A 14,516-nucleotide genomic window follows, 5' to 3' on the forward strand; every position below is an offset into this window, starting at 1 on the left:
TAGTGGTTAGCGCTATGCTGTGCTTACGCACTTGGCGACACGGGTTCGATTCCCCCTCACGGACAACACCCAGTGACGATTATCTGAACCGGTGCCGGGCCTCCCCTAGGTGGACTCAGTCTCAAATGAATACCCGGTGCAGTGTGAAAACATCGCCACTGGGGAGACAAAGGCCGCCGGCTGCGGTGTTGGCGACCCATCCCATCGTGTGCCGTTCGGGCCTTCATTGGGGGTGCTACTCGCTAACAGCAAATTGCATCGACAGCCTGTTAGAGGCTACACGGGGGATCTTTGTTTGTGTATAGGTGCTGCTACTTGCTACTAACAGCACTTGTCCCTACAGCCTGCTAGAGGCTACACGGGGGATCTTTGTCTGTGTGTAGGTGCTGCTACTTACTACTAACAGCACTTGCCCCTAAAGCCTGCTAGAGGCTACACGGGGGATATTTGTCTGTGTGTAGGTGCTGCTACTTGCTACGAACAGCACTTGCCCCTACAGCCTGCTAGATGCTACACGTGGGATCTGTGTCTGTGTGGTGTGGTGCTACTTGCCCCTACAGCCTGCTAGAGTCAACACGGGGGAACTTTGTCTGTGTAGTGCGGTGCAACCACGCGGACACGAGAAATGTTACTCGGGCTGCTTGCCGTTTATTTACACACAGCACATCCTTCACTCACACCAGTTGCAGGTGCACGCTACCCTCGGTCCTTCACACGGACACCCCGCGAACAATACAACGCCCTAGGGGTGGGGGGGGGGTCAGACATTTGTGACGATGTGTGACGAGGGGGGGGGGGGTTGAGAAATGTGACTTCACGTAAAAATGCACAACTTTAGATGAATATAGACAACACCTTCTACTTAATAAAATACTTTTTGATAATTGTTTTCTCCGACAACATCAGAGTGCAGCGGCACATTAAATACGCACTACATTGACAATAGTTTAAAGCGATTTGAAGCATGTTTTATTTTTTGAGGGGGGCAGGGGCAGAGCTTTGTGACGTCATATTTGAGGGAGGGGGTCTGACTTTTTGTGACGCCGTGTGACGAGGGGGGGGGGTCAAAAATCGTCCAAAATCGCGTGACGTCATTTATGGACGGCCCCATTTGCCCTAACGACGACCCCGAGCGCAGGCAACGTTGTCCCTTTAAACCTTCTGCGTTGGCTCCTCCCTCCGGCTAGGCTCCACCCACATTGAAAAAGTGCTTTCCCGAAAGTTACCTACGTCACCTCTCAAAGTTACATCATCAACGCCCTTACGTAACCTCTCAACCAACTCGCACTTAAATTTTGATTTAAAGCTTTCGTGACTGCAGGGATTTATATTCTTGGTTCTTTCGGTAAAGTCACGTAGAAGGGAAATAATAAAATAATAAAAATATTAAACAATAAAATGTTTATTATTTCCTTTCTACTTGACTTTACCGAAAGAACCAAGAATATCAACCCGTATTCTTGGGTTTTTTCGGTAAAGTCACGTAGGTGACTCCCTACTTGATACAGCAAGCGTGCTGTGACGGTTCCACCTGAAGACGGAAGCTTGTGTTGCCTCCGAAACGTCGTGATTTTAATTTTATTTTAATTTTACTTTTATTAATTTACATTTTTTACCTACGTGACTTTACCGAAAAAACCCAAGAATATGAATCCTTGCAGTCACGAAAGCTTCAAATCTATAATATCAACCCTCACTTCCCTACGCTCGCCCCTCATTGGCTACTTGTGGTGCTCCTCTACATGTGTGTAGGTGCTGCTGCTCACTCCTAACAGCACTTGCCCCTACAGCCTGCTAGAGGCTACACGAGGGATCTTTGTCTGTGTATAAGTGCTGCTACTAGTTACTAACAGCACTTGCCCTACAGCCTGCTAGAGGCTATACGGGGGATCTTTGTCTGTGTATAGGTGCTACTAGTTACTAACAGCACTTGCCCCTACAGCCTGCTGCTAGGCTATACGGGGAATCTTTGTCTGTGTATAGGTGCTGCTACCCGCTACTAACAGCACTTGCCCCGACAGCCTGTTAGAGTCTATACGGGAGATATTTGTATTTGTACAATTGCACTGAGGAGAGACAAAGGCAGCCGAGGATGGGTGGGCGCTGGCTACCCACCCCTGCGACCCACCCCATCCAACCCACCCCACTTCGTGTCCCAGCCAAAGTTGCGTACACGGAGCAACGAGCTCCGATAAATATGTAATAAGAGAGCGCCATCTCCTGTATTATTGTGGGGGTTACATTACCTATCATACCGTCCACTGATTCTTCCGCCGTTGCCGATCATTGCGACAACGCTGTGGGCTCTCATGAAATTGTCTTTTCCGAGACCAAGGTGCTCTGAAAACCTCCTGGCTACCATCAAAGGTTTGTACACGAAGCCATCCAAATATACAAACACAGACATAATTTCAACCGTGATGATGGGTACAAACTTAGTAATCATTGGAAAGATATTATTAACCATGCAAAAAAGATTTAACTACACATATTTGGACCATCTTTTTTCACACACTGGTTTTCCTTCTTTAAGTTTTACCACACATATTTGGCAAATCTAGAATTAATCCCAGAAACGTAGCAAAGTGCTGTTTCGTCTACATAACAAAGGCTCAGTCCCATTCACAGCAGCCGCACCTTTACATCAGTCGCACCTTAACAACTCTTAGAACCTCCCAGTTCAACCAGTCTACACAACAAAGACTCATTCCTGGCAGCGGTTTCAGCCGCACCACCTATACATAACAAAAGGCTCAGTCCCATTTACACGCACCTTTACATCAGCCGCACCTTAACAACTCTTGGAACCTCCGAGTTCAACTAGTCTACACAACAAAGGCTCATTCCTAACAGCGTGCTTCAGCCGCACCGAACCTCACAATAATAATATTCAGGGCCTACCTTGGCTCCTCCCACCCTCAACCAGTATATATACAAGGACTGTTTTCTTGGATTTTCTCTTACTTGATACAGCTATCGTGCTGTGACGGTTCCACCTGAAGACGGAAGCTTGTGTTGTCGTGATTTTTATTTAATTTTACTTTTATTAATTTATTTTTTTTTAAATACCTACGTGACTTTACCGAACAAACCTAAGAATATGAATCCTTGCAGTCACGAAAGCTTCAAATCTAGAACAGGAGTAAAGTTGAATTTGCAAACAAATAGACTTACGAACTGACCTCTGGAAACTACCTCGCCAGGAGATGTTAACTACCTCGCCTGGTATACAGCAGGTCGTGGATACGATACTAACCCTGATCAATGTTGTATATTTGTAGTTTCCATGTTTTCTCTCCCCGTGGCCGCCTGGACTAAGAGTCCTCCGTTTTTCTCTCCACATTTATAATTTAAAAAAACACACGTTTCAAAGTATTTGGCTGCTGCTAAAATGTCCACATCACGGCGATATCAGCAACTTCGTTCAGCTGCTATCATTTGTGATGGCCAGATCCCTTCTGAAAAAAAGCCACATAGCTCAGTGGGACCTTACGCCAAGTAAAATAAAGTAAAAGGTTCAGTAAAAAAATGTGTTAGCTACTCACATACGGGCCCTTATGCGTTTCCGTGTATGCATTCTCTGTGCGTGTGTGTGTACAATAACATTTGTAGGAGTGTCACCAACTTCCTTATCCATCCATCTCTGGGGTTATATAATGTCCAGTCGATGCTCAGACTCAGTCAGTGGTCGAGGGATCTATCTCAACTAGGCGAAAGTTGCTGACTTTCATTCTCATCATCGACTCAACTCAACTCTAATAACACTAGCCCGACCACGACTCGAACCATGACTGTCCACCTGCTGGGTATACTCCTCGTGGCATCGCTCATCGTGAATTCAGGTGTGAAAACAATGATCTGCTGTTGACTATAGGTTTTTTCTACAACAAAGACTGATAATACAATTAAGTTGACTTGGGCAAGCATCATCCCCTACGAGACTTTTAATTGGCGGATGAGTTAATTCACTTGGCTCGTCAAAGTTATTTTGGAAACTTCTGAATGGGTACCGTGTTGCGGGCTTTTTGAGCTCCGCGGAATTTCCGCGCTTCCTCCCATTGTACGTGTAGTTAAACTTTCTTTGGCATTTGACTTCGTCACGTAGCCAGCCGCTGCTTATCGGAGGTGCGTGGGCGAAGGACAGCTAAAGCACAAAAAGCATATCTAAAGAAATTAGTTTTAAATGTAACATCTTTGTTAGTCCATGTGTCTTCGTGTGGTGAGTCGATGGGGTCTCCTGTGTTTGTACGTTGAACTTCTTTGACACCGTACGTAGCCAACCGCTGCCAATCGGAGGTGCGCGGGAACGACAATAAACTACACACGACAACCAGTAGTTCTAAAGAAACGACTTTGTCAATCTAGATTATTTAAAAGCGCGTAGCTCCAGTGGCTTTTAAAATATTGGAAGAGCGTTCCAGACGGCCACAGAAGCGCATCTGAAAGCGCGAGATGCAGTGCTCGTCGTTCATTGGTTAGCCAAAAGCCGCTGCTGCTTGCGAGGATTACTGGAGTTGGCGTGGTTGCAAGACAGTGCATGCTATAGGTGGATTTATTGCATCGCACGATCGTGAGAGGTGGCAATGGCTTTAGCACGGTTGGTTACGTACGCTGCAAAAAAAGTTCAACAGACATGCGTCCATGGGGCACCACGGTGGGGTGATGTTGATTACCTCGCCTGGTATGCAGGAGATCGTGGGATCGATCCCGAACCTAACGATGCCTGCTGTATATTTGGAGTCTGTGTTTCTCTCCTCGTAGAGATGTTAACTGCCTCGCCTGGCATACAGGAGGGCATGAGTTCGATCCCGACCCCTAACACGATGCCTGCTGTATATTTGGAGTCTGTCTCTCTCCCCGTTAAGATGTTAACTACCTCGCCTGGTATACAGAAGGACGTGGGTTCGATCCCGAACCTGACGATGGCTACTGTACATTTTGAGTCTGTCTTTCTCCCCGTCGAGATGTTAACTACCTCGCCTGGTATACAGAAGGCCGTGGGTTCGATCCCGACCCTGGAGATGCCTGCTGATGTATATTTGGAGTCTGTGTTTCTCTCCTCGTAGATATGTTAACTGTCTCGCCTGGCATACAGGAGGTCATGGGTTCGATCCCGACCCTGACGCGATGCCTGCTGTATATTTGGAGTGTGTCTCTCTTCCCGTCGAGATGTTAACTGCCTCGCCTGGTATACAGAAGGTCGTGGGTTCGATCCCGACCCTGACGATGCCTGCTGCTGTATATTTGGATTCTGCATCTCTCTCTCTTTGGGGGAGGGGGGCTCGGGGGAGGGTAGAGGCGGGCTAGGGGGAGGGTGGAGGGGGCTGGGGGGAGGGTGGAGGGGGCTGGGGGGAGGGTGGAGGGGGCTGGAGGGAGGAGGAGGGCTCGGGGGAGGGTAGAGGCGGGCTAGGGGGAGGGTGGAGGGGGCTGGTGGGAGGGTGAAGGGGGGTTGGGGTGAGTGTGGAGTGGGTTGGGGGAGGGTTAGAGGGGGGCTGGGGGGAGGGTGGAGGGGGGCTGAGGGGCGGGTGGCTGAGGGTTTTTGGGTGGCAGGGTGTTCACTATGTACATCAAACCCTTGCCCCAATCTGGCTGGGGGTTACGTTGAACTGAACTATTGTAGTGAACAGAAGTTTAGTGACCTTAATGTGGCACACAATAGGTAGAGGAGGAGGAGCCCAGAGAATGATGGCTAATCCTCCCAGATTGGCTGGGAGACTCGACGGAATTTGGCATCAAATCCCCCGGTGACGACAGAAAGAAATCCGGGAGATATTTGTTTGGTTCTTTTGGTAACGTCACGTAGATAGTTTCAAAGAAGTCAGTGGCGGAGCCAGTGGGGAGGGGTGGGGTGGCACGTGCCCCCCCAATTATCCGATCGAAATCCTTAATTTCGATCGGATCATTGGGGTTTATACGTAATAAATGAGAATTTTGCGACCCCCATTGCCACTGTTTAGCATATTATTACGTGCCAGGGACGCTACGAGATGATAGGACGATAGTCTGAGTCCATAATTGGCAATAATTAACGGCAAAGCAGTTATAAGTGACTCAGAATTGTGCGCAATTGAGTATACACTACACGACTTCCCTGAAGGCATATCTTCTGCGAGCGCTATGCCGATCACACACGTGTCGAATAAAAAGCAAGGGACATCTTTACTAACAACTCCTATCAGTTTTCATTGCTGGAGCGGTTGCCCCCCCTTACCTGAAAATCCTGACTCTGCCACTGCATAGAATTCTTGGAATCTATCTATGACTTCTTTGAACCTATCTCCGTGATTTCTTTAAGTCACGTAGTTAGGTTCAAATAATTCACGTAGATAGGTGCAAAGAACATATCTATGTGACTTCACCCAAAGAATTTGAATTCCTGAAGTCACGAAAGCTTTCAATCAAGATTTTATCCGGTAGATAAAAAAATAACGATATTTTAAGATAAGACATTAAGTATACATTTAAAACATAAAAATATAATCTCCCGGAATAGCTTCATTCAGGGCTGGCAAACCTAAGCCCAGATGATGGGCGGGGAGTTTGAGTGGTGATCTCTAACCTACCGCCAGCAATAATGTGCGACGGAAACAAATCAAACGACGTCGCCAACACGTAGTAGCCGATTGGGCGTCTAGTGCGATTGACAAAAGGTAGGCGTTATATATGTGAACGGTTTAAACAAGCCATCTGCTCAGAGCCAACTCAACTCTGCAGACACACAACGTAGACACGCAATATTGCCTCCGTAATTGTCCCATTTGTTGCTTTCATTTCGTCTTTTTTTTCTTCCTTCTGTTCGCGTGCGTCGCAGCCGAAGCCCTTATGTGCTTTTCGTGCAACCTGGACACGTCGAACGTCGCGTGCAATCAGCACGGCCCTGAAACGTGCTCCGCCAGCTCCGACACGTGCATGACCACGGAGTCTACCATCGGCGATAGTAAGTCAAACCACCCACCCACCCTGTCTTCATCCCCTACCTCAGAGATTGGATTGCAGATCCACTCTTTTTCAACTCTCTTGTTCAATGACGATCATCGTATTTCTTTGCATATGACGTTTTTTTCAGGCGCTACCCGATGGCCGAGGTCTGTTACAGCTACGAGGAGAGGGCTTTTCAGGACAGGGTTTGTGTAGTTTTGCTGTTCCTCCTCCTCTCTTGAAGCAGCGCAAATTACAGTGATTTACTATACCAGTGATTTACTACACTAGTGGTTTACTATACCAGTGGTTTGCAATTCCAGTGGTTTACTATACGAGTGGTTTACTACATCAGTGGTTTCCCACACCAGTGATTTACTATACCAGTGGCTTAGCACACCAGTGGTTTACTAACCAGTGGTTTCCCACACCAGCGGTTTCAACCTTTGTTGGCTCCTGGCCTTGTTGAATTTTGTTTCAACCAAGTAACCCCCCTTGCCTGACCCAACATGGTTCTGAGAAATAAATCTACGAATAATGTACATCAGGAAGAGCAATGGAGATAAGGGGGTTTTGTTTCGAGGTGAAATGGAAAAAATAGAGAGTGCAAACACATACAGGAAATGGAGAGCGACTCAGCATCCTTCAGTCCAATAACAAGAGCAGACATCTTGTAGAATGAGTTCAACAAAGATGGGGAGGGGGGGTGATAATTTCAGACCCAGGAAAGCAACCCTATTTTTCCAATAAGGTCTATTGTTTTTCGATCAGGGTTTTGACCAATGCGCCATTTTCCAGGAGCATAATCCTCGCATTCGGTGCAGTCTGCCTATACAAATGTGTATTACTGTTATTTATAAAATTTCAAGGACCGTACACTGGGAGGCCGCAAATATCTATACAATTTATATACATGAAAATAAAAAGAACGGAAAAAAAACTGAATCGCCCCATACGCAGACGAGTGCCCATTTGCAGGATGGTGTGAGCCTTCCTCGACAAGAAAGAAGGTGCAGAGCCTACTACAACTAAAAACACACCAGGCAGTCACTCAGAACAACCTGTTTAAGATACTCATTGTAGCCCGTATCACCCAGCCACCGTATGCCTAAGTACAGTATCTTCTCTTTGGCCGGATAGAGGGGGCTAAAACAAGCGCATGACAGACTGGAGAAGGGGGTGGGCTGATACGGTTGCAGGATGATCTTAAGGGAATTTATAAAGTGCCTTAATTAAGGCGCTTTACAAATAATGAATGGTACATATTAATGTAATGGTGATGAGGTGAATTAAACAGATTCGGGGAAGCAATGGGCAAATCTGTGATGCGTGAATTCGGTGGAAGGGAAATTGACAGTAAATTATGAATGGAATGAATAAATGGAGAATACGCATGTGAAGCTTTGTGAAACTTCCATTGACTGGTACCAGCGGTGTCAACATCAGCCCTTGTGGAGAAGGCTCATGAAGGACCCGGAGTGCCGGGCGCCTAAAATGCAGCTATATGGCATAGTGGGGAACACAGTTGGTGCATTTATCAGTCACCTCAGTCAGTCAACCCATGGCACCTACAGGGTCTGTCCCGTGACCTCCTGTCAGCGAGCCTTCGACACTTTACGTGGCCTCAAAGTGTAGTCAGCCTGCTATTGCCCTCTCCTCCCGTGATCATAACGAGAGGACATGCTGGCTAAATAAACAACAAACGTACAGTGTACCTCGGTATAGGTCGTTAATTCGTTTCCGAAGGTAGGACTTATACCGAAAATTACGTATAATAATCCGCTCCAGAGGAAAAGAAATGATATTTTATATGGCATATTATACATTAATGGGGTTGTATAAAATAATTTACACACTAATTAGTAAAATGCATATAGAAGCCACGTTACCGCGCTGCTGCCAGCTGCGCTGGTCACGTGGCGTGGCTCAACCCCGCACGCCGCACGCACCTCGACACAGGGCTCCACCCTCCATGGGGGCAGCCCCCCATGTCCCCCGCCCCTCTCCCCCACGTTCTCCGCCCCTCTCCCCCACGTCCCCCGCCCCTCTCCCCCACGCCACCCCGCCCCTCTCCCCCACGTCCCCCGCCCCTCTCCCCCACGTCCCCTCGCCCCTCTCCCCCACGCCACCCTGCCCCTCTCGCTTTGTTTCAGTCGTGAACGGGGCATACGCGGTACTGTACGCGGTGACTCATCCCGACCCACACAAGTTCTAGCAAACGCGTCGTATCCCAAGCAAGACGTCGTATCCCAAGAAATTTTTTCGTCTCGAAAAAACACGACGTATAGCAAATTCGACGTATTCCAAAGCGGTCGTATACCGAGGTTCCACTGTAATAAAGTTCGGAGATGATGATGAACAGATAATTTGCGCTGTGTTCTGTCCTGAGAAGTGGGTGAGTCAAAAACAAATAAGCACCAGAGGTTTGTGAAATGGCAATGCTCTTTTTTTTATCCAAAGTGTTCGTCCGAGGAACATTTGCATATCTACAATCGTGACCATACACTTCACCCTCATGACCCTCCACGTCACAACACCGCAGATCAATATTTCATAACGGAGACCACTCCAACATCTGAATTATAACACCCGCGTATCCTGTTCAAGAACATTAAACATGGATGATACGTATAATTTAGCAAACGTTTAACAATAAACATTACTATATTCAACCAAAGAAATATTCCAAAAAAACATATGGTGCCTCCTAAATATCCTAGACACTGATAATACTGCATAGACTAAACAATGTGTACTTATATAATGAATAAACGATTATATGTAAATGATGGAAATATCTTACTGACAAAAAAGAATGGAAAACAATTATTCTCCATTTTCTCCCAATGAAGAATGCAACCTCTGCCAAAGCACCCTATTTTGCTCGCCCCATTAACTCAATGTTAATGTAAAGGCCGGCCATTTTGTGATTATTTTCATGAACAGCACTACGCAACACAATAACACTGAATGTTATCAACTGTCACGAAAACGTTTTTCATCACTGAAACATTCCAATCGTCTTCTAACTCCGTTATATCTATTGACTCGAGTTGAATTGATAAAAATAAGCAAGCGATTGGCGTCCGTGAATATAATTAAATGACATTTGGCGCCAAAAAAAACGGCAGCCATAACTCAAAATAAAATGGCCGTCTTATACCTGCAATAATGACCAGACACAACCTCATCATTTTCCACGTTACACAACACCTCGGCAAAGTCCCTTTGTTGATGGGATTGAGCGCCAGTGTTAATAGTCTAGACACAATTATTAAACGTATTTTATATAGTGAAATGAACTTTAGTATCAACGTCTCAATTGTGAATATCTTCATCGCCGCCAATAACTCATCAACAGTCAATTGACATTTCTGAGTCCCTCTCATTCCATTTACATTCAAGTAATATTGTTTTAACAGTTATATTTAATATTTTAATGGTGCTCGTGTCGTGTGCATTTTACCAGCACGGAGCCACCCCAAATCTGAATTGGCGGTGTTCCCCGTACTCTGAATAGTCTACACACTGCTGGGCGTGGCCAACCTGTGCACGTGAGACTTGAGGTCCTGTCTCTGATCATCATTGCCTTCATTTATAAGAATTAAAAACGCACCTGGCTCTCCGTAGCAATTACAGCAGCTAAAGTACTGTGGCATATGACATCCCGGGACGACTCTCGAACATCTGTCCAATAATTTGTCAAAAAATATGTTTCTTACTGGTCTAAATTCGCACCAAAATATGGCACACATTTGGCCATAACTCGACCAAATTCGTTTTTAAATTTTAATTTGGTGGTCTTCATTTGATCTGAGTGCCCTAGGAGGTCTCCAAATTGTATGACTCTCATCCAAAAGATAGCCACTTTAGACACAAACACATTCGATGTTCCTGTATGCTGCGATATGCTGCAGAGTGCACAAGTATACGTGCAATTCATCGCATGTAAGTCCACACCAGCTACACTAGCGTGGTACAAGCGCTGTGGTGACATCACGGAAAAAAAACTGATGACGTACACGTACATCATCGGAACGGGAAAGGTTTAAGGTGCTGCTCGTTAACAGCACTTGCTCCAACAGTCTGTTAAAGGCTACACGGGGGATCTCTGTCTTTGTATGTATGTACAGGTGTGTCTGTGTGTATATGCAGGTGTGTGAATATCATTATACTGGGTAGAGATAAAGGTGGCCGTGAGGGCGTATGTGGTTCTATGTTTGCTCTATGGCATTTGTATGTTCTACCATGGTTTCCTTCAAATATTGCTTGTAAATATTGCTGATGGACCAAAAGCGCATATCTTTACATGTGGAGTTCTGCTTTAAAAGCAACAAAAATCATAGTCAATGGTCACGAAACAGGAAATTAGCACGTGCCTGTGGGTGAGGTTTACTACTTGGCACTGGACCAATGCCCTCGTAAGGCTGCTTCGGTTCATGTCGCTCGTCTCTCTTGCTGCACATCACACAGGTTACTTCATTTCCAAGCAGTGCGCCATGGCCAGCGTGTGCGCTGCGATGACGGCCGGGAACATTGCCGGCAAATATTTGCATAGCTCGTGCTGCTCCAGCAACCTGTGCAACGTCAACTCCGCCCCGCCGCGTTCTGTCCGGGCGGCCTCACTCCTTCTCCTGCTTCCCGTGGGCATCGGCCTCCTCAACGTCATTGGCTGCAGTGGCGTCGCAACTCATCTGTAGTTCACATTCGTCGTTCTCATCATCGCCGTTATCATCGTAATCATCGTCATCATCATCGTCATAATCGTGGTCATCGTCATCATCGTCATAATCATTGTCGTCATCATCATCATCGTCATCATCATCGTCATCATTGCCATAATCGTCATCATTATCTTGGACATCATCCCAATCACGTGGCAGCGTGGCGCAGTGGCAACACTCGTGCCTCACTGAAAGAAGGGGCCTGGGTTCGATTCCCTAAATCGGTCAAAATAATGATAATCATAACACTAACTTCGGTTCTGTATGCCATAATACATGCTAATTAGATTTCACAACGCTGTACAATAATTACACGCGTCATAATATTATGGGAAATATTATTTTCATAGCAATTATTAAGTAAATGAAACCCCGCAAGGAAAAATAATAATAAACAAATAAAGACGTGGTACAAAAGCAAAGGTATAAACAACAAAAAAAGTTATAGAAAGTTACATGTGGTACAAAGGTCTACTAGCTCTTAGCTCCTCACACCAGCAAGAGCAATTAGTCCACTCATTGTGCTGCTCCTGTTCAAAATGTATTTTATCTGGCTTCTCCGAATTCCTCCCGTACATTGTAACTGGAATGGGCCAAATATTCAAATGCTGAAAAATCCACTGCAAAGTACTCAATTGCGGTTACATATAGCAGCAACATCACCCCACCCGGACAGAAATAGCTTGGCTTGACCATCTTGAATCATGATGTCATGAGACTCGGTGAGGAATTATTGGCTAAACAAGTGAAATAAGAACAAAAATAATTCATAGACATGGTCTATCGACTGCTGGGTGTATGTATGTTTAACTTATTTCACACCATACGTAGCCAACTGCGCTAATCGGAGTTGCTGGGGTAGGACTACAAACAAAAAAAATCTGTTATAATGAAATTAGTCTTCAATTTAGACAATTAAAAAGTGCACAGCTCCAGTAGCTTCCTAATATCGGAAGGAAGAGTGTCCCAGATGGCCACAGAAGCGCATCTGAAAGTGCGCAATGCTGGGGTTTAAATTTAATATTTTTGTCATGTTACGGCAATGTTGTGTGACAGTAGCTTGCTATTGTGTATTGTACTACATAAACCATTGCGTTTCGGTAAATTTCGTTTTTAAACTTGGTGGCCATTTGTTTTTATTATAGTTCTGGTTTATTCTGTTTGATGGTTTCGTAGAATCCTGGATTGTTGTACAAGTTAAAATATGAATAAAGATTTGTGGATATATTGCTATTTCGAATGTGGAATTTATAACAGGTAGCTGTGAGTTTTCAACTTAATGTAATAGTTATCATGATTGATTAAATGTTGATACAGTAATTGGGCAATATCAGTTACGCAAATAAATACACATATGAATGAGTGTGTATTCATTATAAAAAAAATGTTGAATATCATTGAATAAATGCCGATAACTATATTACTCTGAATGTGCCTTATCTTGTCAGATATCTGATCAATAGTGCCCTTTTATAGTATCATTCCTTCACCTGCACATCCCACTCCACTCTACATTAAAATCATTCATAATGGTTTCTACCCCTGTGACCTCTTTTTATTCAGTCGTCTTGGTCACGTAATTTCTTTTTTTTAATATACACAGTCAACTATCGATTATTGTTCTATCATGTGTATCAGACCTCCCCTCCCCCCTTTCTGCCCATTGTGTTGGCGTGCGCAGCAGCCGCGTCCAAGCCGTCGCCAAATGTTTTGTTGGCTCCCTCCCCCTCCCACCCCCCCTCCCTCCCGATACGTTCCATTCATTGGCTACCACATTCTGATGAACTCCCCCCCCCTCTCCTCCCCCCCTTCAACTTGCTTATAAGGGATTACATTTTGAATCATTGCTTCACTTGATGCAGCTAATCTGGCTGTGACGGTCCCACCTGATGACGGAGACTTGTGTTGCCTCCGAAACGTCGTGAATTTTATTTTTATTTTTGTTTTGTTTTATTTTACTTTCATTACTTTTAATGTTTTACCTACGTGACTTTACCGAAAAAACCTGAGAATATGAATCATTGCAGTCACGAAAGCTTCAAATCTAGAATATCGATTATCATCGCAAATGACGGAGAGGGCGGCCGCGGATAATTAAAAATTGCGGATAATCCAAAAATATACATTTTCCGCAGATATTTATGCAAATAGACGAGTATAAATTAAGAACGAATACTAACGATCAACTGATCAATGTGCGTGCTCAGTGATAAGAAACCATCCATAAATTACGTCATGCACCTCGTGGGGGGGGGGGGGGGTGCAGATATTTGTGACGATGTGTGACGACAGCCTCTAGCAGGCTGTCGGGGCAAGTACTGTGAGTAGCAAGTAGCAGCACCTATAGACAGACAAAGATCCCCCATGTAGCATCTAGCAGGCTGTAGGGGCAAGTGCTGTTAGTAGCAAGTAGCAGCACCTATACACAGACAAAGATCCCCCATGTAGCATCTAGCAGGCTGTAGGGGCAAGTGCTGTTAGTAGCAAGTAGCAGCACCTATACACAGACAAAGATCCCCCGTGTAGCCTCTTAAGAAGCTGGCTGCAATTTGCTGTTAGCGAGTAGCACACCCTATGAAGGCCGGAACGGAACACGATAGAGTGGGTCGCCAACACCGCACCCGGCGGCCTTTGTCTCCCCAATGGCGATGTTTTCACACTGCACCGGGTATTCATTTGAGACTGAGTCCACCTAGGGGAGGCCCGGCACCGGTTCAGATAATCGTCATTGGGTGTTGTCCGTGAGGTGCGATCGAACCCGGGTCGCCAAGTGCGTAAGCGCAGCATAGCGCTAATCACTACACTACCACTCCCCACACACAAACCAATACCAATAACCGCCATTCACTATTAAGTTTCGGTGACGTCACCACT

At 45.6% G+C, this 14,516-nt stretch overlaps 1 protein-coding gene across 1 annotated transcript; it reads left to right on the forward strand.

Moving 5' to 3' along the window:
• The first annotated feature begins 3,680 nt into the window (after positions 1-3,680).
• On the forward strand, positions 3,681-13,062 carry LOC144737388 (lymphocyte antigen 6E-like). The gene is made up of 3 exons (XM_078620064.1): positions 3,681-3,842; positions 6,812-6,937; positions 11,392-13,062. Exons 1-3 carry the CDS (start codon positions 3,788-3,790, stop codon positions 11,616-11,618), a joined length of 408 nt encoding a protein of 135 aa, XP_078476190.1. The 5' UTR covers positions 3,681-3,787; the 3' UTR covers positions 11,619-13,062.
• The last annotated feature ends 1,454 nt before the right edge of the window (positions 13,063-14,516 follow it).

The sequence above is a fragment of the Lampetra planeri genome, chromosome 69 (genome assembly GCF_965212315.1).
Source record: "Lampetra planeri chromosome 69, kcLamPlan1.2.h2, whole genome shotgun sequence".
In the NCBI taxonomy this organism is placed as follows: domain Eukaryota; kingdom Metazoa; phylum Chordata; class Hyperoartia; order Petromyzontiformes; family Petromyzontidae; genus Lampetra; species Lampetra planeri.

Excerpts from the sequence above, each read along its gene's own strand:
- LOC144737388 (XM_078620064.1), top strand. The coding sequence starts at position 3,788 with ATGACTGTCCACCTGCTGGGTATACTCCTCGTGGCATCGCTCATCGTG. Across the intron at positions 3,843-6,811 it reads ATCGCTCATCGTGAATTCAG|CCGAAGCCCTTATGTGCTTT; the intron begins GTGTGAAAACAA and ends CGTGCGTCGCAG. Across the intron at positions 6,938-11,391 it reads GGAGTCTACCATCGGCGATA|GTTACTTCATTTCCAAGCAG; the intron begins GTAAGTCAAACC and ends CACATCACACAG.